We start from the raw sequence: 19,611 nt of genomic DNA, 5'->3' as shown, positions 1-19,611 counted from the left end.
TTCCAATAGCACTACACCCTGAAAGCCTCCCGAAAAGCTCTCTCCGTTAAACATCGCATAACCAAGAAAGAGAGGAAAACAAACCCAACATGTAATAACAATTCAGTACGGAGTATCAGTGCTAAATATGATCCTGCTCAGCAAAGCAGGCACTCCGAGACGAAATGCACCTTGATAAATCTTGAAGTTGCAAGTACAAAGAACGAAATTCTTCCTGTCTGTATTGGGTGAAATCCACTTGGTCAGAATCTTTACACGTAAGAATCCATGAGATGTTCACTTACCAGGGCCCAATCCACGTCAAACTCCATCATCTCTCCCTACCACTCCGCATTCATGGGCTGTCGCGGTTGTCGCCATGGTCCCCCCGCTTGTCAATAGACGTGATGTTCTGCTCCTGTTCAAGTTCAGGAACAGGGTCAGCCATCTGTTCCGGGTCAATGGATTTCCCTGTAGAAAAATTGTCAATTCGCTTGTCCAAACTGGGATCTAAACGGGGGTCGTGGAAGATTACCAAAATATTTGACTCCATCCCATCTCTTTCCTTTCATAGGTTGGTCGTCGTAGTCAGAATAACTAAATTGATCTTGTCTTTTTTCTCTCTTAGGTTGATCGTCGTAGTCAGAATAGCCAAATTGGTCCTGTCTTTTTCCTTTCCTAGGCTGGTTACTATCATGGTTATTGTTACTATTACCATAACCAGAATATCCAAATTGTCTCTGTCTCTTTGTTTTCTTGAGTCTGTCATAACCCCCGTATTCAAACTGTCTCTTTTCATTCAAACGCGCCTCTTGTGCTTGAGGGGTTGTATCACGTCGGTCCTTCGCTTCTGGGGCCATGCAAAGAGGATCAGGATCGATCTCTCGGGCGGCAAGACTTGCAAAGCCCAATGGGTCTCTGGTGGCAAGGATGCCGTCGTCATTGATTGGGGCCCCCAGACTAGTGGTCACAATTTTATAGAGAATTGCTAAGAGGTAAAACAGCCGCATCTTGGAGGAAGTGATTGTGGTTCGTAGGTATGAAATACTCGTGCTTAGCTGCAGTTCTTCAGAGTGCAGATGTTATGACTGTCAGCAGGAAGGAATATTTTTTGGAGCAATTTGAAAGACAAAAACATCCCAGAGGTTCATTTGGCCTAAGGGTTCGTTACAAATTTTCTGGAGGACTGATTGATATCCTTTAGCCTTTTATAATATCCTATTCCCCCTTTTCCTTCCTCCATGTTTGCAAACATGGCTTGAAAATTGCGAGTATTGCAAGGTGCCATATCAAGATAATTAAAAAGAAAACTCCATATCTGCGTAACAACCGCCTGATATAAACAGGACCGAGCTGCATAATGGGACGCAGAGAACTGGTCTGGAACCCATAGGCTGGGACGTGGCGTAGTGAATTATTATATCACAATTGATGTTAAGCACACTGTAGTTAATGGCTTAAAACACGTCTAATGTAACTCTTGGCATAAACTTGGGTCATGTTTATTTGACCATATCATGAATCTCAAGCCTGATTGGTGTGCGCATCAGCCAAAAATTCCGTTCACCCATCCCGCAAATGTTGCGTGCTTCCGAGCAGTGTAACTGTGTGATGATATTCTATGGAGTCGACCTTATCATAACAAAAATCTTAGGCAGGGCTTATAAGTTAATTTTTTTTCGGATTTCTGTGCTTTCAAGCTCCTCACATGTTCTTTAAACTGATAAGACATAATTGTGTACGGAAATAAAATGATTATAATCATGGCAATTGCACTAAATAAATGCTTTCTTCTTGTATTTGTCTGTCTTTCTGGGATGAATCAGAGTCTCCCGGATTGGCTGACGGTATGTAAAGAATATGAAACAAACATGGGTATATTAATCGTTGGTCTGGGTATCTGCCCTGGAAAAGTCAGCGTTCGATGACCAGCACAGCGATGAATAAAACTTAGCTGTTCCTTATTCCCCCATTCTCGATTCAAACAGTCAACCCAAGGCACTTGCATAAGTTCCTAAAATGTTTAGAAATTGGCCTGGTTCCTCTGAGTTCAGACGTATTCACCAAAATCTGGAAGACACAGACGCAGAGGCGGAGGAGCAACTTCTTGCTAAAGGAAAACATTTTTCCAAACGACCAACAACAAAGGCAAAATACCTGTTCTCAGCGATAAGTGGCTTTTTCCTTGGTATTTTCGGCACTGTCTCCTATTTTTTGTTGATAAACCCTTCCGGGATTTTGCTTGAAAAGAATGCATTCCTCAAGCAAACTTCATATTGGTGTAAGACAAGCTTCTATAAATTCCAGCATTGGAATCGAGGCTGACGGGTCCATATAGCGAAAGTGCTTGATGAGATTGAGATCTCAACAAATGTTGTTATGATGAACGGGACTCTTTTCCCCCCTCCTGACCCCACGTTTGCGCGAGGAGAGCCTAGTGTGGAAAATGATGGCGTTTGGCAGATTTTCGAGAATATTCGGACACATGTCATCACGCGTGATCAGATTATCAAGCTAGGCAAAGACCCAGATACTGTCTCACGTTTCGACGATGAATACTGGGGGTTTGGGCAAAATGCATACATGGCTCAGTTGGACATATTTCATGTAAGTTACTAGACAAACGCTGCGTTTTTTTCGTCCATCACTAATAGCAACACAGCAAATCCACTGTCTTAACAGATTGCGAAAAGCAGCTTTTGCAACATATCCCGGTTATGAGCCGGCAGATATGGAGAACCCCTATTCGAAGATGTGGTGGATCCATATTAGCCACTGTGTCGATATGCTGCTACAGAATATCAAGTGCCACGGAAACACCGATATGATTACGCTTGATTGGGTGGGGAATCGTGGAAAGCTTTGGCCAGACTTCAGCATCAAACATAAATGTCGCGACTTCGATGCAATATTAAACTGGAATGTGGAGAATTCCGTTGATGGGGAGAAATTCAACCATATGCCGCTTCCCAAAGATGCGTATATCTGGCCTGAACCGTGGAACAGTCCGGAATTTGAACTTGGTCATCCTTTATCAAAGAACACTTGGAAGGAAGGGAGACAATGTCGGTAGTCCATTAAAAGTAAAGACATTATGCAGAAGTTTGTGAGGGTATGAAGTTGTCTGGCAGTATCAGTCAGAAGTTGAGATTCCAAGGCTATTGATCAGAAAGTTTGGTTGGGATGGAGTCAAAATAAGCTTAAATACAGTTCAGTGATAAAATTAAGGTTTAGTTAGCGCCCTCTGAGTTTCCAGAAAACTTAAAATAGTTCCACCAACTCAAACAATTAACAGCAGAGATTCGGAGACAAGGGACGGGAAAGGGAAATATTCTGGAGATATACCAGAAAAAATGACTTGGAATTGGAGTTTCTTAAGCTAGGTAATAAGCACTCGAGTGGCATGTACCTAACAACTTATTCCTTGGATTCCAGGAACCGTTTGAAGGGAAAGTCTGCCCAGCCCTACCAGATATTTGAAACTTGTAGATCTATCAATAAATCATATCTATTCACTCAGATCTCTGACCGAAGATATATATAATCATGTATTTAAACTTTTATATGAACAAAACACATGGTATTCTTGAATATAACAAAGCTAACTTCCTCTTCCTGTAACAACTTCGCACGAAAGGAGGAGTGATCGCTAGAGATTCATTAATTTTTGATTTTTAAAAACCACGCAACTGAACAATTATCTTTCACTCTGAAATGAATGTAATTCTAAGGGATCCCCCTGTATAAAATCGTCCGCTCAAACCCATTTCTATTTAGGCATCTTCTCAATTTCCAACACCTAGCTAGAGATTTATGCGTCATTCCAATTTTCCTACGTTCCGCTTGAGAAAGAGGAATTTATCTCAGTACTCCGGCGAGTTCATAGAGAAAAGCCAAAAAGGGGGGGAGAATACATCAGGCATGTGAGTCCTCATTCCGCGTATATGAATATGTATATACATTCTGTCATAAAAATAATACAGGCTTCTCCACGCCAGTCGACCTATCCCTTTGTGCGAACTTTAAGTGGATGAGCTTCAGTGTTGAAGACAAATTTATTCTTCCCCTCGCGAGCCACTTGCCAACTAGCTTCTATGTTCGCCATTTGGCAATTAGCGAACGGACACAAAGAGAAATACGGAGAAAAGGGTACAAGAATGGAAATTTAGAGGAAGAAGAATTTGTTGAATTGAAATAAGTGCACATAAACTTACCGGGTGCAAATGTCATGTACGCATATTTCATCACCTCAGCGAAAAGAAAGCTTTCTTGGAAATTTTTCTTATTTCCACCATCAAGAGTATTTACATTAGAGATGGCAGAAAAGCCGGAATCCGTTCGACATGTCCTGACAAGGGCTTCGAACGCCTCCCACACCCAGTCCTGATACTGTTGTGTTGTTAAAGTTGGCTAGCTGAAAACTATTTCAAACGTACCGTAGGGAGAAACATCGGGGCAGCAAAGGGTACATACCTTGGTGTCGCCAGTTATCCTGTAGGCATGGTAATAGCTCTCAATGACCTCTGGTCTCAGGTTATAGTCCCCGCTAGTAATGAAAAATCCATTCTTACTATAGAATGACCTTTGATCTTTGGGTACTCTCGACTTATCCCAACTGAATCCCTCTGGGCCAATTTTCGTAGCCGTGGAACTATACGTATGACGACATCCTTTGACAAGATCTAATCCAAATTTGACAAAATCCTGACGGTTGAGGACTTGTCCCCCGAGAAGAAAATTGCCACCGTTAAAACAAGCCAAATGCTGAGAACTGGAACCAAGTTTCTTGTTGCTGTACGGAGCTAGGAAGGTAAATTCGGGACGCAAAGGTAGCGAAACTTTCAAATGCTTAATCGACGATTCGATTGCAAGAACCCATCTAAATTCTCGAATATTAGCTACGAAGGTTACCTGATTGTAAAATATGAGATGGAACGCGGTGGGGGATTCATACCTATCTCGATAAGTTTTAAACCGGGACTCGTCATAAATAAACATTTTTATTAAGTATTCATAAAATGAATCGGAACCTGCACCCCAGCTGATATCAGAATTCAAGAAATGACCAGTGGTAGTGTTTAGCTCTGATCCAATGAGGCCAGGGAATGGCTCAGCTCCCGCAGTTTTCGGTTTAAGAAGGTATGATTCTCCCTTCTCGGCGAGTCTCCCATATTCTGGATCCCCTGTAAGGTCCGACAAGTGCATCCCTTCTAAGAGGTCAATATGACATAAGTTGAAGAGGGACTCAAGGTCACTCACATTCGAGGATAAGAGTTCCAATAGTTGCAATTCCATTGGAAGTCCCACCATCCTATCTCCTTGTCAGATATTTTGCTTTCCGTCAACGAAATGTAGCGGGATTGAATTCTTGTTGTTCAGGAAACATGCAATCAATCCTCAAAGGAAGCAAGCAAGCGGCAAAATCAGATCTTACCGTCAGCTGGTCGCCAATGATCAGATTATTGGAGGGTATGCCGCTGGGGGTATTAAAAGCGTATTTCAAGACGTCCGCCAAATTTTTGGATTGCGTTAAGAGTGCTTTGATATGATCCGGCTATGAGCAACTGGTCAGCGCAGTAATATATCAGTGCGTGGTTAATATTCACATTTTGGCCCATGTTATTTTCACTCAACAAATCATAGCCAGAAAGCATTCCTCCCAGATAGCGGATCGTCGTCTCAAATAAACTGACGCCAGATTTTGTCTTCGAGTAGTCGATTTTCGAGATATGCTCCAAAATGGTCTTGACGATTTCAGGACTGTCCATTATAATTGCAGTAGAAAGGGCGTCAACAGCTGTGGCACCCCAACCATTTCTATGAAAATCGTCAGTTTCCGTTCTGCTGTTTCTGAAAATGCCTGTAAGGAATCAACCCACCGGGAGTCACTGGGAGTATTTGAAACAGGCCGTAGTTCATCGTGGGGAAATGCATGTTTCATATAGCCGCTCCAAGCAAACTCAAAGGCCTCCTTAACAGCTTTAGCTCTCTCGGAGTTTGGTGCACGCTTTTCCAAGGGGCCATACTCGTCTTCCGGTAGAAGTGGGAAAGGGATCGTAAAGGGGACCAGCGAGAGAGCTGTCAGAGCGAACCCGAAAAGCCGCCGCATTTCGAAGGATAAGATATAGAGACAGAAGATGCGACAGCGAGTCCTAAAATATATATATTAAAAAATCACAATAAAAAAAAAACAAATACGTTAAAATGAAGAGAGAAAAAAAAAAGGTTCAGAGAGAAAGTTCTCTTGGAAACAACCAGGAAGGAACAAACATCAGCGACCCGCCAGTTATGTATAAAACGAAAAGTTGCCGAACGCAGAAGAGAATCAAACGGAGGTAAAATTACAATAATGACTGCATGACTTTTGGTTTGATTACTCCCTATTTCGACAGCTTAAGCCTATTAAACCAAAACCAGAATCAACTGGCCCGGCCTCTCTGGATGATTAGGTCAGAAATTCGACGCTGCTCACATCATCCTAGGCTTATCATGTTAGCAGCATGCTAGGGCAAGGATCTCTCTTCTCAAAGAAAGCCAGCATCTGAGGCTAAAGGATTTCATGGGCCATCTAATTTGGGCGACGAATCGGGGTGCCTGCTGACGACTGATCATGACCATCGTCGGTAGGAAACCACCCCAGCCCTTGGTAGATTAATCTGCAGGTGAGCTTGTGAAGCCACAGAGCTCCTCCAGACGTCGACTTCACTCTTCGAGCAACAATAATACATCATGCAGCGCGTGTGGACGGGGTTTTAAAATGGATGCACGCATGAACCCTGGAAGTCCAAGCCACATCATTTCAGGGGTAGATCACGTGAACATGTTTGCCCTAGAGAGTCTGACCAACCAAGAATCGTAACTTTATCTTGGAAACGTCCTCGGCTTAAAATACTCAAAGAAGTTTCCTGCGACAAGACAAAACCTCCCCACGTTCGGTAAGCTGATGATAAGTTTCCTTTGGCTAGAGTTGTTAACTGATAGCTTTTGAAGTCAATTCAAACTGATTAAAATGGTTGCTCTTCTCAAGTATCATCGTAATGGTTTGACATAACAAACTAACCATGCCTTTCAACCCTCTGTCTTTCCGGGCCTTGGTATTCAAGATGCTGGTTACTCAGGGGGGATGTCGCTCTTAGAGAAGAGAGGGTCGCATGACGCCTTTTTTTTTTTTTTTTTTTTTTGGTTTGGGTATCATGATCTCAACTCCTGTGCTTTTGTTCGTGCAACAAGCATCATGTCATAAGAGGGATTCATTATTGATCCCCAAACCAACATTCCGAAGCTTGTTACTGTAATCCCGGCCCAACTAATATCTTTATCTGGTATGGGGCAGTCTTTTTGAGTATTTAGATATGTGAACACTCAGCTTCAGACCATGCCTGATGATCAGCGAGATTACGAAGCAGGGTGAAAGCTAGAAGCAGACCGTTGTAACTATCTCAATAGGAAAAAGAAATTAATGATAGTCAGGCCTTGCTGCGGCATGCAACTTCGCGTTCCACAGGCAAAGTGTCAGGAGTCGGCACCACGGGGCAACAAACACAGCTCTCGTTTCTTCCCATGGAGAAATTTATGATTCTTTCATGGATCTTCTATTGCCAACATTAACCCAGGGAAATATCAATCATGTGGAATCAGGCTCCTTTCTTGAAGACCTAGTTGTGTGAAGGGATGGAGATTATTGTTTTCTCGCCAAGGCTGAGCTTCAGGGCTGATTGTTTTTGAAAGACGCCCACCGCAGACGACCAAGCCGCCACCAAAGCTTGCCCCAAGCCCCCCATTCATTATATGGGCCCACGAATCCAGTGCTGGTACGCTTCTCCTTCGTTTCTTATCCCCGCACCGTTAGAACTTTTGGGAGCCTGAGGTATACAAAATATCCCTTGCTGAAGTAAATTGCTATCTATTCTCTAATGAAAAGGAATAGATTCCAGTCCTTTTGTGGAAAGTTATATATATGTTTTCCTCATTTCCCGTGACATACTGTAGCGAATATTTGCCGATTGCCTAAGCACCCTGATGACAGGGCTCCAGAGTGCATTGGAACACTTCATCAGCCAGCACCCCACCATGACCATCGCGCAGAGCTTGGTAGGACGCTATCAATTAGGTTTCCAGTATTAGTGCCCCATATATAGAGGAAATTTTGACACAGTTGGTTCTGCCAGTAGCAACCAGAAAATATCTAGAAAGATGCGTAATTCAATCTGTGTTTGATGTTGTTACTTGAATCATGCCCTGCGGAGTCAATCGACACACTGTTTGGCCCACGTCCAGAGACGATGTATAAAATCAATATTGTAAACGGGACCATGGATCAAGATATGGATTTAACTTCTTGGCGAAAAAGTAATAACTGTCAAATAGCCTGGTAACTACTGAGCAAGGATCTCAAGCACTCTAATTCCATGCAGTTGCTGTTCCTAGGGATGCCTACGATGTCTGGTTGCGGCTTGCTGTATGATGAAACAGAGTATCTGGCACGGCATTTTAACCACGACTAACCACGGTTCTGCAGTAGGAGGATGAATAACAGCGCGAGAACATCGAGACTTCAAGGGAGAAGAACCTTGGAATTGTGGGGCACAACTTCAACTACGGACGGTTAGGCCTGCGTTAAGGCTGTGGATACCTCGGCAGTTACCGATCACAGTCAAACCTTGTTGGACGTCTGAAGTGGTTGTATTGGTAGCCTATCTCAGGGATGCTCTATACTATTGTGCGGTGCGCTAGTCCATAATAGAAAGCCTAGGCTCCAACACCTCCCCTTGGACTAGCTATCATACAGACTAGCTACTGTCCTGCTCAAATCAATCATATCCATCATCTCTATCAATCCATCTTGTCTTCCAATTGCTGTATCCATCAAATCCTTTTCTTATTTCACTTATAACCTGACTGACTTCTCAAAAGTTCTTCAATATTTGAAGAAATTGTTGTAAAGAATGCTTGACTTGACTGACTTGCAAGTAGATTCTCTGTATTTTTATCTTTGCTCTTATCTCTATTCTTAGTCTTATTTCTATCTCTATTTTTCAATATCTCAATGCACTTCTTATTATGCTTCTGTTATTCAGTGCTTGCAAGATTTGAGTTCTTGAACCAGCAGTGTTTGATCATATGCTTTGTATTCTCACAGTAGTAATATTGACATTCATCAAATTATTCAGTGACAGCATTCACAGCAGATGAGTTGAAATGAGTTGTAGTGATAGTGACACAAGTAGTCAACTGATTCATCAATTCATCAAGATTCAGATTCTAAATAGAGTCTTGCTTGATAGCATAGAAATCATTCAGCTTTATTCTAACAAATTTCTGTTGTCAGTCTCTCAGTTCTAATATGAATAGATTATGATAGATACTTTCAGCTCAATTTTCATCTAAAGATACAAGTTTTGTCTTTAGATCTTGAAAAGTTGCAAAATAAATATGAAAATCATTGTTTTTAAGTCATAAGTCTCTTAACTTCTTAGTGATTTGAAGACATTCTTCTGCATGAGATATAGTGTAGTGCTGAGCAAGATTCTTTCATATAATTGCTGTTAGATAGAAATCTTCATCCAGTGATTTCAGAGAATCACATATAATTGCATTTAAAGATTGAAAGATTCTTGTGTAAAGAAGTTCATTTTTCTTATTTCAAAGCTCAATTTCCAGAGAAACTGTGATAGAAGATGCTGTTTACTGTTTATTGAGAACATTTTTTATCTGAATCAAATAAGCATCTGCAAGAATAAAGCTTTTTCATTTTAGATAGTTGACTTCAGTGAGAATGACTGCATGTTTTTCTTTCAACTTAATCTTTATATCTTTGCAAAATTCATTAACTTTATTCTTGATAAGATTCTTAGTAGTATTTGACAAGAAATCTGAGTTTTTTTGTAATCTTTGTATAAGTCTTTCTATCTGTCTGTTTTGTTTTTTTATATATTTCATCATCATTCACATCATATTCATATTGCTTTCATTCATATTTATTTTATTTTTTTGACCAGTTTCTCCCTTAGATTCAGAGGTAGATGTATTGTATTCATGTTCATCTCTATTCATGTTGTTGCTTGCAGGGGTATCCAATGGTCCTGCAGCTCATGTTCTTGAAGACATCTGTTTACCTTCTCTTGATTCAATCTTTTCCCTGTAATCAAAGCTTTCAAAACAGTCACTTTTCATCAGATTCTTGCTGTAATTCAGCAATACAGTCCCCATGAGACATTTTATACCTCAGATTAAAGAAGAAGAAGAAATAGAGTGCAGAAGTAGTGTGGAAGACTCTTCAAAAAGAAAAACAAGCTATCCAGACCATAACCTGTTGGACATCTGAAGTGGTTGTATTGATAGCCTATCTCAGGGATGCTCTATACTATTGTGCGGTGCGCTAGTCCATAATAGGAATCCTAGGCTCCAACAAACCTTGACTGGCATGTCACATGACAGGTGTTAGTCATCCCCTCGCTGTAATTAATTAACTAACAAGTTATTCCCGCTTTATTCCCGCAATTTTCCCTGCTCGAAATTCCCTCCTTTTCCTTGACAACTGCACATAAGATCAACAACAACTCCCCAGGGCGCTCCCTGATGATCCAGCACTCTCTCCCACCAACCAAGTTTCCTCCCTTCTAGCAATTGACGTTGCTGTCCCCATATGAGGCAATCAAGCGTGACGACAACCGGAAAGAAAATTTAAAATGGGGATCCCATTCCTCGTCTCTGTCGACCCGCAAACCCTCTCTTCCACCTCTCCCGCTGCACATCTCACTATCAAACAGATTTCCTACTTCGGTCGCGTTCTCTTGAAACCCTCCAGTTTAAACCAAGTCATCTCCTTCGTTAAGCAATTCTCCTCGCTACTGGATATCTACGCTGACGCAACGACAATCGATTCTGCCGGCGATGTTGTTGATATTCTCAATTCGGGCGCATCTAAAGTGCTGGTTACACCAACCCAATTGACCACATTAACAGGGGAACAGGCGGTTCCCTCATCGAGGTTGATCATTTCCGTTTCGTCCGCGATCGGGGCTGGCGGATTGCAGAGTTGGATCGCAGAGGATGACGAGAGGAAGGACATCGGTCTGCACTGTGTGGTTTCTTCGGTTGTCGATGACGTTGTGGAGGAAGTAGTTGAGAGGGGGTTTGTTAAGGATGTTTATCTTTCATACGATGGAGCCGAGGCTGTGACAAAGGCAGCTTTGAACTCGAGTCGGAAGGAGAATGTCGTGACAGTTGTCCCTTCGATTGCTCTATCCCTTGATAACGGCGATGCCTCTCCTGCAAAACTACTGATTGCAGGCGCCACTGCAGACCAGACAACGGGTCTCTACACTACCGTGGTGACAGATGAAAGAGGGGTTGCGCTGGGCCTGGTTTATAGCAGTGAGCATAGTATTTCTGAGGCGCTGAAAACCGGAACTGGTGTCTACCAAAGCAGGAAGCGTGGCCTCTGGCATAAGGGCCAATCTAGTGGATATACGCAGGAACTGGTCCGAGTTGACTTCGATTGTGACAGTGACTGCTTACTCTTCGTTGTCAAACAAAAAGGGAGAGGTAGGTTTTTATTTTATTTTCATTTCTCTATTATTTCGGCTCTCTTCTACTCTTTAGCTAACTAAGAATATATTTCCAGGATTCTGTCATTTGGGAACTGCAAGCTGCTTCGGCCAATATAGAGGGTTATCACGTCTTCAGAAGACTCTGCAATCTCGCAAGGAAAATGCTCCATCCGGCTCGTACACCGGTAGGCTTTTCAACGACCCAAAGTTCGTCCAGGCCAAAATCATGGAGGAGGCGGAGGAGCTGTGCAATGCGGAATCGAAGGAGGAGGTAGCTTTTGAAGCTGCTGACCTGCTGTATTTTGCTCTTACCAAGTGTATCGCTGCGGGTGTAACTCTGGAGGATGTCGAAAGGAATTTGGACCTGAAGAGTCTGCAGGTGAAGCGGAGGCAGGGCGATGCTAAACAGGGCTGGGCCAAGAAAGTCGGCCTTGAGTCAACAAAAGAGGAACAGAAGAACAAAGTTGAACCCACAAACGCTAATGACGTCAACCGCAAGATCGAGATGCGGCGCATCGTGACTGCAACAGAATCCCAGGATACGTTGGAGGAGGCTCTGCAGCGTCCTTCTCAGAAATCTAACGACGCGATCGTGGCTCTTGTTAAACCAATCATCGAGGACATCCGGAAGAACGGGGACGCAGCCGTTCTGAAGTACACTCACAAGTTTGAGAAAGCGACTTCCCTTACCTCACCAGTCATCAAGGCGCCATTCCCAGCAAGCTTGATGCAAGTTACCCCTGAGACCGCCAATGCCATCGATATTAGCTTCGAAAACATCCGCAACTTCCATGCTGCGCAAAAGGATGACAAGCCACTGCACGTCGAGACCATGCCCGGTGTTGTGTGCTCTCGATTTTCCCGGGCCATCGAAAGAGTGGGTCTATACGTCCCTGGCGGAACAGCGGTCCTCCCATCCACAGCAATGATGCTTGGTGTCCCTGCCATGGTAGCTGGATGCAAGAAGATTGTCCTGGCCTCCCCACCACGATCCGATGGCAGCATCTCCCCCGAAATCGTCTACATCGCACACAAAGTCGGAGCGGAGAGCATCGTGCTGGCCGGAGGCGCACAGGCAGTCGCAGCCATGGCATATGGCACTGAGAGCATCAGCAAGGTCGACAAGATCCTCGGGCCAGGAAATCAGTTCGTAACAGCTGCAAAAATGCTCGTGTCAAACGACACATCAGCCGGAGTTAGCATCGACATGCCCGCAGGCCCTAGTGAAGTTCTTGTTGTCGCTGACAAGAATGCTAACCCGGCCTTTGTCGCGTCTGACCTGCTCAGTCAGGCTGAACATGGTGTCGACTCGCAGGTTATCCTGATCGCTGTCGATCTGGATGACAGCCATCTGAAAGCCATTGAGGAGGAGCTGCATGCACAGGCCATGGCGCTGCCACGTGTGGATATCGTGCGTGGTGCGATTGACCACTCCGTCACCTTTGTCGTCAAGGACATCGATGAGGCCATCGCGCTGAGCAACCGCTATGCGCCCGAGCATCTCATTTTGCAGGTAACGAATGCGGCTGATGTTGTTCCTCTGGTACAAAATGCCGGAAGTGTCTTTATTGGTGAATGGACTCCGGAAAGCGTGGGCGATTACTCTGCTGGTGTTAATCATTCTCTACGTAAGTTACCCTCCCCGCCTCCTTTCTAGTGTACAAATTATAATCGACCGTCCCCAAAACTAACCTTTTGCCCAATCCAGCAACCTACGGCTACGCCAAGCAGTACTCCGGCGTCAACCTCGCCTCGTTCGTCAAACACATCACCAGCTCCAATCTCACTGCTGAGGGACTGCGCAACGTGGGTGGGGCAGTTATGGAGCTGGCGTCTGTGGAAGGGCTGGATGCCCATCGCCGCGCTGTCAGCATTCGCCTCGATCACATGGATCCTTCTAGGAAGTGAAGGCCTTTGCTACGCTATCCGTGTTGTAGTAGCTGACGAAGAGATGAGAAGTGATGCGCGAGGATGAAATATTTATTCTCTTTTCTTCGTGTCGCGAACTTCTCTATCTCTTATACCCTTTTTTTTCAACCTTTTCGACCTTGGTGTTTATGTTTTCGTTTCCTTAACGGATAATTCTCTTCACCCGTTTTTGGGTTATTTGATAGAACCGTTAGTTTAGCTATAGGGATTAGAAGGACCCATCCGGGGAAGGGGATACTAAAAGTTTGAAAAGGGGATCAAAACGGGAAATGAATTATTAAGACAGGCACCGGAGGAAGTTAATGAATGCTGAACTCGGATATAGAAGTGTTGATGAAGGAATGACTATTTTAGTTATAACTAGCCGTGAAATGAAGATTTTACAGAACTCATGAGCATGCTGTTCCCACCCCAGCAGTTTTGATGCCCTAAACTGACCCATTTCAACTGCTCGAGCAATTCCAGCGCATCCATAGATATTCTCCGTAGGAACTGAGCACAGCAAAAGCGAACTCCGCTTGTAAGGGGTGAACGATCAACATTCATGTTCGGCAGTAAACTTAATTAGCGTGCCATTTTAGGGGAACCTCGGGAACTTCAACCACCGCAACCACTGCAAGACCCGCTACAACTACAACAAAGACTGAAAGGAATGCGTACAGATAGGTCAAGCAGCGTTGTTATTATCATTCTATTCTTCTCCTCCAGACCAGTGCTTCTAGAAACCATTCCTTTCTTTATTCCTTTGTTGACGGATTTGTGTAATCTCAGATTGACGGGTGCGGAGTAGCTCAGAAAGGCTCTGGCTACTGTACTAAAAAGCTGTCCTGGATTGAATTCCAAGTATTCAACACCGTCTACGTGAACAGATAAAGTCGAAAAATAAGGGAAATTGAACAGATATAATAGTAATAAAGAAGAGATATGAAGCCCCAAGGCCGTACATTCATTATATCAGGCGGGTAAGAAATCAATTCCCCGATGACATATATCACCGCAATCCCCCAGCTCTAGATATCTAAAAAGCATCCCATCCCTCCAAAGTCCAATTGAAAACAAACATAGACAACTAACATGACAAAACAATCCCCAGGTCCTCCGGCCTCGGTCTCGCAACCGCCACGGCTCTCCTCGCCCAAGGCGCCAACGTGTCCCTCTTCGACATCAACCCCCCACCCCCAACCTCCCCCCCTTTACTCACAAACTCGACCCGCACCCTCTACACGCGCACAGATGTCTCCAACACCGCAAGCCTCCAACACGCCATCGACGCCACCGTCACCTGGATCTCGACTTCCACGCACGCTGACCTGGGCGGCGTCATTTGCTGCGCGGGTATTGGATACGGCGAGCGTGCATTGCCGCGGCAAGATCCCAATACCACTTCCCCTGGCGGCAAAAAGATAGTCAAGACAATGTCCATAGAGGCATTTGACCGGGTCATCGCGATTAACCTGCGTGGTACGGTGGACCTGATACGGCTTGCCCTGCCACACATGGCTGCCGTGGAGGGCGAAGGGGACGACGAGGAGCGGGGTATTGTTGTGGTTGTGTCGAGCTTGGCGGCATATGAAGGGCAGGTTGGTCAGTTGGCGTATTCGGCCAGTAAGGCGGCTGTGGCGGGGATTGTGTTGCCGTTGGCCAGGGAGGTGGGGAGGTCAGCGGGAGTTAGGGTTGTGGGTGTTGCGCCGGGGGTGTTTCAGACGGGGATGACGACGAGGCCGAGGAAGGCGGCGTCGGGTGGTGAGGGGGCTGAGAAGAGGAGGGCTGGAGTTGCGGAGAGGAGTGGGGTTAATACAGGGATGATTGAGTATCCGATGCGGATGGGGAGGCCGGAGGAGTTTGCGGAGTTTGTGTTGGCGTGTGTGAGGAATGGGATGGTTAATGGGAGTGTGTTTAGGTTGGATGGAGCCGTCAGGATGCCTAGTAGACTATAAGTCCTCGGAGCGAAGGGTTGGTGGAGGGTAGAAAGGAATCTATTTTTGATAGGTGTATATATTTGATGGTGTTGGTGTATATACTTGGGATTGGGCATTTGAAAAGACGACGATGTTGATAACTGTTTATCCATTCCTTGCCTCACTTTTAATTATCACGTATAGATCGCCGTATTTGCGCCTGATGTAAATAAACCTATCTTTTTTCGTTCATAACCTTCAGCAAGATATCTCCACATTAAAATCACACCAGAACAAATGCAAAAGAGAAAATAAAAAAGGATACCCTCATTTCTTCCGTTCCCTAATCTTCCATTTGATTCCATACTTATTAACCCCCCCAACTGAATTCTCCATCTTCGCCCGTTGTCGATCCAGCTCCCGCTCCGCCGCAACGAGCTCCTTATGCTGCATCCGCAGCGCCTCCAGTTTCTTGCTCCGGACCTCAGCTGCTCTTTTCTTCAATCTTCTTGCCGCCAAAATCTCCTTTCTAGCCCGTTCCTCCGCTTCTATTTGCTTCTTAGATTTCTGTGCTTGTCTCTGCTTCTCTCCAGACGACTGCTCCCCTTCTTCATCCCCATCCCCATCCACATCCCGATCGCCATTCTCCCTGCCCTTCTCCTCCTTTAACCGCTTCTGCTCCTGCAACGAATCCGCAAAAATAATCTTCCCCCCCTTTGCGCCCTCAAACACCCCACTTATCCCATCCTGTAACCTAACCTCCTGCTCCACCCTCTCCAACTGCCTCCGCACTCTCTCGCCAACAACCCTAAGATACCCCGCGTCCTGCGTCTTGAGCAATTTAATCGCCTCATGGCTAAGATTTGCAGCAGTCTCTGAACCTCTGGCGCCATGGCGGCCCTGTGTCTTGGTTTTGTCGGACATCATACCGAACGCAAATTCGTCTGGGTTGCGGTCTCGCGCTTTCTCACGCAGGCGCTGTAGTTTCGCCTTTTTGACGTTGTAGTCGCGGGCGCGGAGGGAATAGTCCTTCAACAATGAGAGGATTTTATTAGCTTATTGTCTGCCATTTTTTGGGGAGGGGAGGAGGGGTTTGTTCTTAGGTTGCGTGTAGGATTGCCATCGAGCGAGGGCCGTCCAATTTTGAGACTCCATAAACAGATAGTTGAACTTGTGAAAATCTACCTTGTGCTTCTCGAGAATGCCCCATTTCTCTCGGCCGCTGGGCTGAGCCCGCTCCCGGTGTACCCGCCGTTGAACGGCATTCCGCATGGAAGACATGATATGGTGGTAGGGTGGTTGGTCGCGGATTGTGCGAGACCAGATCGCGGAGATTGATGGGGGGAAAGGAGAACTAAATATATGTGAAGGAAGCCACTAGTTACGGCAAACCGGAATAAAATATTTAATACGTTCTTTGCATCCCTCCTGACCAAGCACCAGACAAGACGTTGAGATATATATGCGTGGTGTGTGTATTGAATAATCAGAAGATTTCTTTTTCTCAAAAGGTTGGTTCACCATTTTTGGTTTGGGGGCAGCAAAAGCTTCCCGCCCGCGAACCCAACAACGACACCGCGCAATTAAATATTAAATATCCACCATAAACGCCCTCTAACAGAGAACCGCGTTCTAAATATCTCCGCACTGCATAGGCTCATGATGCATTGAGACCATTCGAAAACCCGAAATCACCCACACAATATTTATTTAGGCGGGCGACTTCGTCTCGTCCTCTTCACTCCTGGACATAATGGCTGCAAGCACAACAACGTCCACAGACACCGCCACCACAACTCCGCCAACCCCCGCCTCTCAACCATCGCCTCCAAACGTTAATATACGGAATCCCCTACCTCTATCGGCTTCGCAGGAAGCGCAAGTCAGAGATCTATACTATAAGCGGGTAAGGGGCTATTGCGCGGCAGAGATCAAAGGTGAGATTGTGTCATTTTATCTATGTGAAAGAATAAGAGGATATGATTTATATATCAACCATTTGATCACTGTGACGGTAATAATGGCTATGGCGATTTATTCAATTGTATTCTCTACTGTCACTGCACCCCGCGTGCTTGTTGTGTCCATTCAGACCGTGCGCACTGCTACTCAATCCCATCCCCTCTCGCTCTCCATCTTAAAAACCTCCCATATCCCAAATCAATACATCTAACCAAGCCCCTCCGACCCCCAGAATTTGCTGCCTGCGCCATAAACCGCACCATAACCGCAACATGGGTATGTCGCAAGCAACGCCTTGCCATGAACGCCTGCATGGTTGAGCACGCCAAGCCCGAAGTGGAGGATCGCGCTCGCGAAGAGTGGTTTGCCGGTCGTGAGGAGCGGAGGAGAGCTCGCGAGTTGCAGAGAAAGAAGACTGAGGAGCGGCAGAGGGAGGTTATGCAGATGACGAGGGATGAGGAGGAGAGGAGGAGAAAGGCGACGGCTGAAGGGGCGGCAGCTAATGGGAAAGGGAAAGGGTGGTTTGGATAGGGATGGTTTTTGTGGTGGGTTATATATTTAATATATACACACATTTGTACATGGGTTTGTTTTTGGTGGCCATGCCGCCGAAATTGTATCACTATGCATCTTGGGGTGTTGGGGGCATTCTTTTTGGATTCTTTCTCCCTATCATTTTTCTTCGGGATTCGAATGAAGATAAAAGGATCACTGCTTTTGTTTTTCTATTCTTGGAAACCCTTTTGTATAAATACAGTTCGTATAGCAGGCGTTTAGATCTCCGCTAACAGAACATTCCACCGTAGGTATCATATCCTTTACATTTTCTTCCGATGTCTCTCACCCAACCAAAACTACCATGACGCCCCAGGCCTTATTGCTCTTTGTAATTAAAATAAAAAAAAAAAAGACAGATGAAATGCCCATCCTGATCCGTAAAAAGAATAGGAGCACAACTATGAAGAAGGATATGGCAAGTTCAGGGCGAAAAAAAAGGCGAACAATCAACGACCCCGCCCCAAAAAAAGGGGCGTACCCCCAAATTCCCGAAACAGGGGTATTAGACGTCCGTCATCGTTTTATCCTCATCCTGACCCTCCCCATCCAGCTCCCCATCACCAAATATATCCTCCATCGTGCCATCCCCATCGTCTTCATCCTCCCCTTCTCCTCCATCCTCAACCCCGCCGTCCTTCGCAAAGGTTCCAGTCCCACCAACCCCAATCTGCTGCGTATTATTAACCTCAACCTCCATCTCCTCCTCTCCCTCGCTCTCCCATTCCTCCTTCAACCCCCACCCGACCCCAGTTAAACAAAACCGTTCAGGCGGCAGCCTCATACCGCCCATCATGATGCTACCAGCCGACGAGGCCACAGCGGCGGCTGCAGCTGATGACCCCCCATCAATACCCCTCATGACACCAGGTAACATCATCCGATTCCTCTCCGCAGCAACTTCCATGAGAAACTCCTTAGGCAAACCGGGCTGGAACTGATAATGTAGACGCGACGCAATGCTCATCCGCAGAGCACCCAGACTGACAGTGCTGAGATCCAGATTGCCATGCTGCGCCGCCTTGGCCTCCGCGCCACCCTTGGTGGCAGTATTACCAGCAGACTCACCAGGGTACCCTTCCGTAGCAAGATATACGGCATCCTGCAGCGTGCTGGAGGTATATCTGTAGGCAAAGTCGAGGAGTTGGAGGGGTACTCGTTCTTGGTAGGCGGTTACGCCGAGGGAGGCGAGGAGCATGTGGATTAGACGGGCGTCACGAGGCCGGCGCGATTTGCCTGTGTCTTGTAAAGAGGTTGCGGGGACTTGGGCTGGGTTGTTTGAGTTGGCGGGAGTGAGTGTGGAGGGGTTTGCGGGGTTGGTGGCGTGATTGTTTGGTTGACTCGAAGAGTTGTTGTTGGCGGAGGAGGGAGCATCGGCGGGAGGTGTGAGAGGTTGACCTGAGGAAGCAGCTGCGCCTGCATTTGCATGTGGTGAGGCCATAATTATTATGGCTTATGGGACTGCGGCGCAATTGAAGTTGTTTGTGCGGTTATGCCGCTTTCGGAGGGTTGTTGGCCTCCCGGCGTATGAGGTTCAAGATGCGGACTAGCTTCGATGGTATTTGCATATGTCCTATGTGGCTGACAGAATGGCCTTTGAAGCTAGGAATAATGGGTATGATCAGGGTATCTGTGTTGGTGTTAGTAGAGAAGAGGATGCGGTTATTGCTTTGGTATTAGCTGCTTGAAGTGAATGGAAACATTGAAGCTTCGAGTCGGCTTCGATGTATATTAGG

General features: G+C 45.6%; 8 protein-coding genes across 8 annotated transcripts; 4 read left to right on the top strand and 4 right to left on the bottom strand.

The window, feature by feature from the left end:
- Positions 1–334: 334 nt before the first annotated feature.
- Positions 335–989, bottom strand: PADG_06759 (uncharacterized protein; the record flags this gene model as incomplete). Its single annotated transcript, XM_010763780.1, has 2 exons — positions 335–450; positions 515–989. 2 exons carry the CDS (start codon positions 987–989, stop codon positions 335–337), a joined length of 591 nt encoding a protein of 196 aa, XP_010762082.1.
- Positions 990–1,998: 1,009 nt separating this feature from the next.
- On the top strand, positions 1,999–3,052 carry PADG_06758 (uncharacterized protein; the record flags this gene model as incomplete). Its single annotated transcript, XM_010763919.1, has 3 exons — positions 1,999–2,260; positions 2,318–2,586; positions 2,642–3,052. 3 exons carry the CDS (start codon positions 1,999–2,001, stop codon positions 3,050–3,052), a joined length of 942 nt encoding a protein of 313 aa, XP_010762221.1.
- Positions 3,053–3,982: 930 nt separating this feature from the next.
- PADG_06757 (uncharacterized protein) lies at positions 3,983–6,088 on the bottom strand (the record flags this gene model as incomplete). Its single annotated transcript, XM_010763918.1, has 8 exons — positions 3,983–4,071; positions 4,194–4,368; positions 4,453–4,858; positions 4,934–5,186; positions 5,239–5,290; positions 5,414–5,533; positions 5,586–5,796; positions 5,859–6,088. 8 exons carry the CDS (start codon positions 6,086–6,088, stop codon positions 3,983–3,985), a joined length of 1,536 nt encoding a protein of 511 aa, XP_010762220.1.
- A 4,579-nt stretch (positions 6,089–10,667) lies between these two features.
- On the top strand, positions 10,668–13,439 carry PADG_06756 (histidinol dehydrogenase; the record flags this gene model as incomplete). The annotated part of the gene is made up of 3 exons (XM_010763917.1): positions 10,668–11,526; positions 11,606–13,159; positions 13,240–13,439. The coding sequence occupies 3 exons, from the start codon at positions 10,668–10,670 to the stop codon at positions 13,437–13,439; spliced, it is 2,613 nt and encodes an 870-aa protein (XP_010762219.1).
- A 945-nt stretch (positions 13,440–14,384) lies between these two features.
- On the top strand, positions 14,385–15,397 carry PADG_06755 (uncharacterized protein; the record flags this gene model as incomplete). Its single annotated transcript, XM_010763916.1, has 2 exons — positions 14,385–14,422; positions 14,554–15,397. The coding sequence occupies 2 exons, from the start codon at positions 14,385–14,387 to the stop codon at positions 15,395–15,397; spliced, it is 882 nt and encodes a 293-aa protein (XP_010762218.1).
- Positions 15,398–15,685: 288 nt separating this feature from the next.
- On the bottom strand, positions 15,686–16,639 carry PADG_06754 (rRNA-processing protein UTP11; the record flags this gene model as incomplete). The annotated part of the gene is made up of 2 exons (XM_010763915.1): positions 15,686–16,387; positions 16,544–16,639. 2 exons carry the CDS (start codon positions 16,637–16,639, stop codon positions 15,686–15,688), a joined length of 798 nt encoding a protein of 265 aa, XP_010762217.1.
- A 472-nt stretch (positions 16,640–17,111) lies between these two features.
- On the top strand, positions 17,112–17,851 carry PADG_06753 (uncharacterized protein; the record flags this gene model as incomplete). The annotated part of the gene is made up of 2 exons (XM_010763779.1): positions 17,112–17,295; positions 17,451–17,851. 2 exons carry the CDS (start codon positions 17,112–17,114, stop codon positions 17,849–17,851), a joined length of 585 nt encoding a protein of 194 aa, XP_010762081.1.
- Positions 17,852–18,380: 529 nt separating this feature from the next.
- Positions 18,381–19,316, bottom strand: PADG_06752 (chromatin modification protein; the record flags this gene model as incomplete). Its single annotated transcript, XM_010763914.1, has 1 exon — positions 18,381–19,316. The coding sequence occupies one exon, from the start codon at positions 19,314–19,316 to the stop codon at positions 18,381–18,383; it is 936 nt and encodes a 311-aa protein (XP_010762216.1).
- Positions 19,317–19,611: the final 295 nt, after the last annotated feature.

The sequence above is a fragment of the Paracoccidioides brasiliensis genome, assembly GCF_000150735.1.
Source record: "Paracoccidioides brasiliensis Pb18 unplaced genomic scaffold supercont2.9, whole genome shotgun sequence".
Classification (NCBI taxonomy): domain Eukaryota; kingdom Fungi; phylum Ascomycota; class Eurotiomycetes; order Onygenales; family Ajellomycetaceae; genus Paracoccidioides; species Paracoccidioides brasiliensis.
Note: the sequence above shows the minus strand (reverse complement) of the source record. Positions and strands in the feature narration are given on the sequence as shown.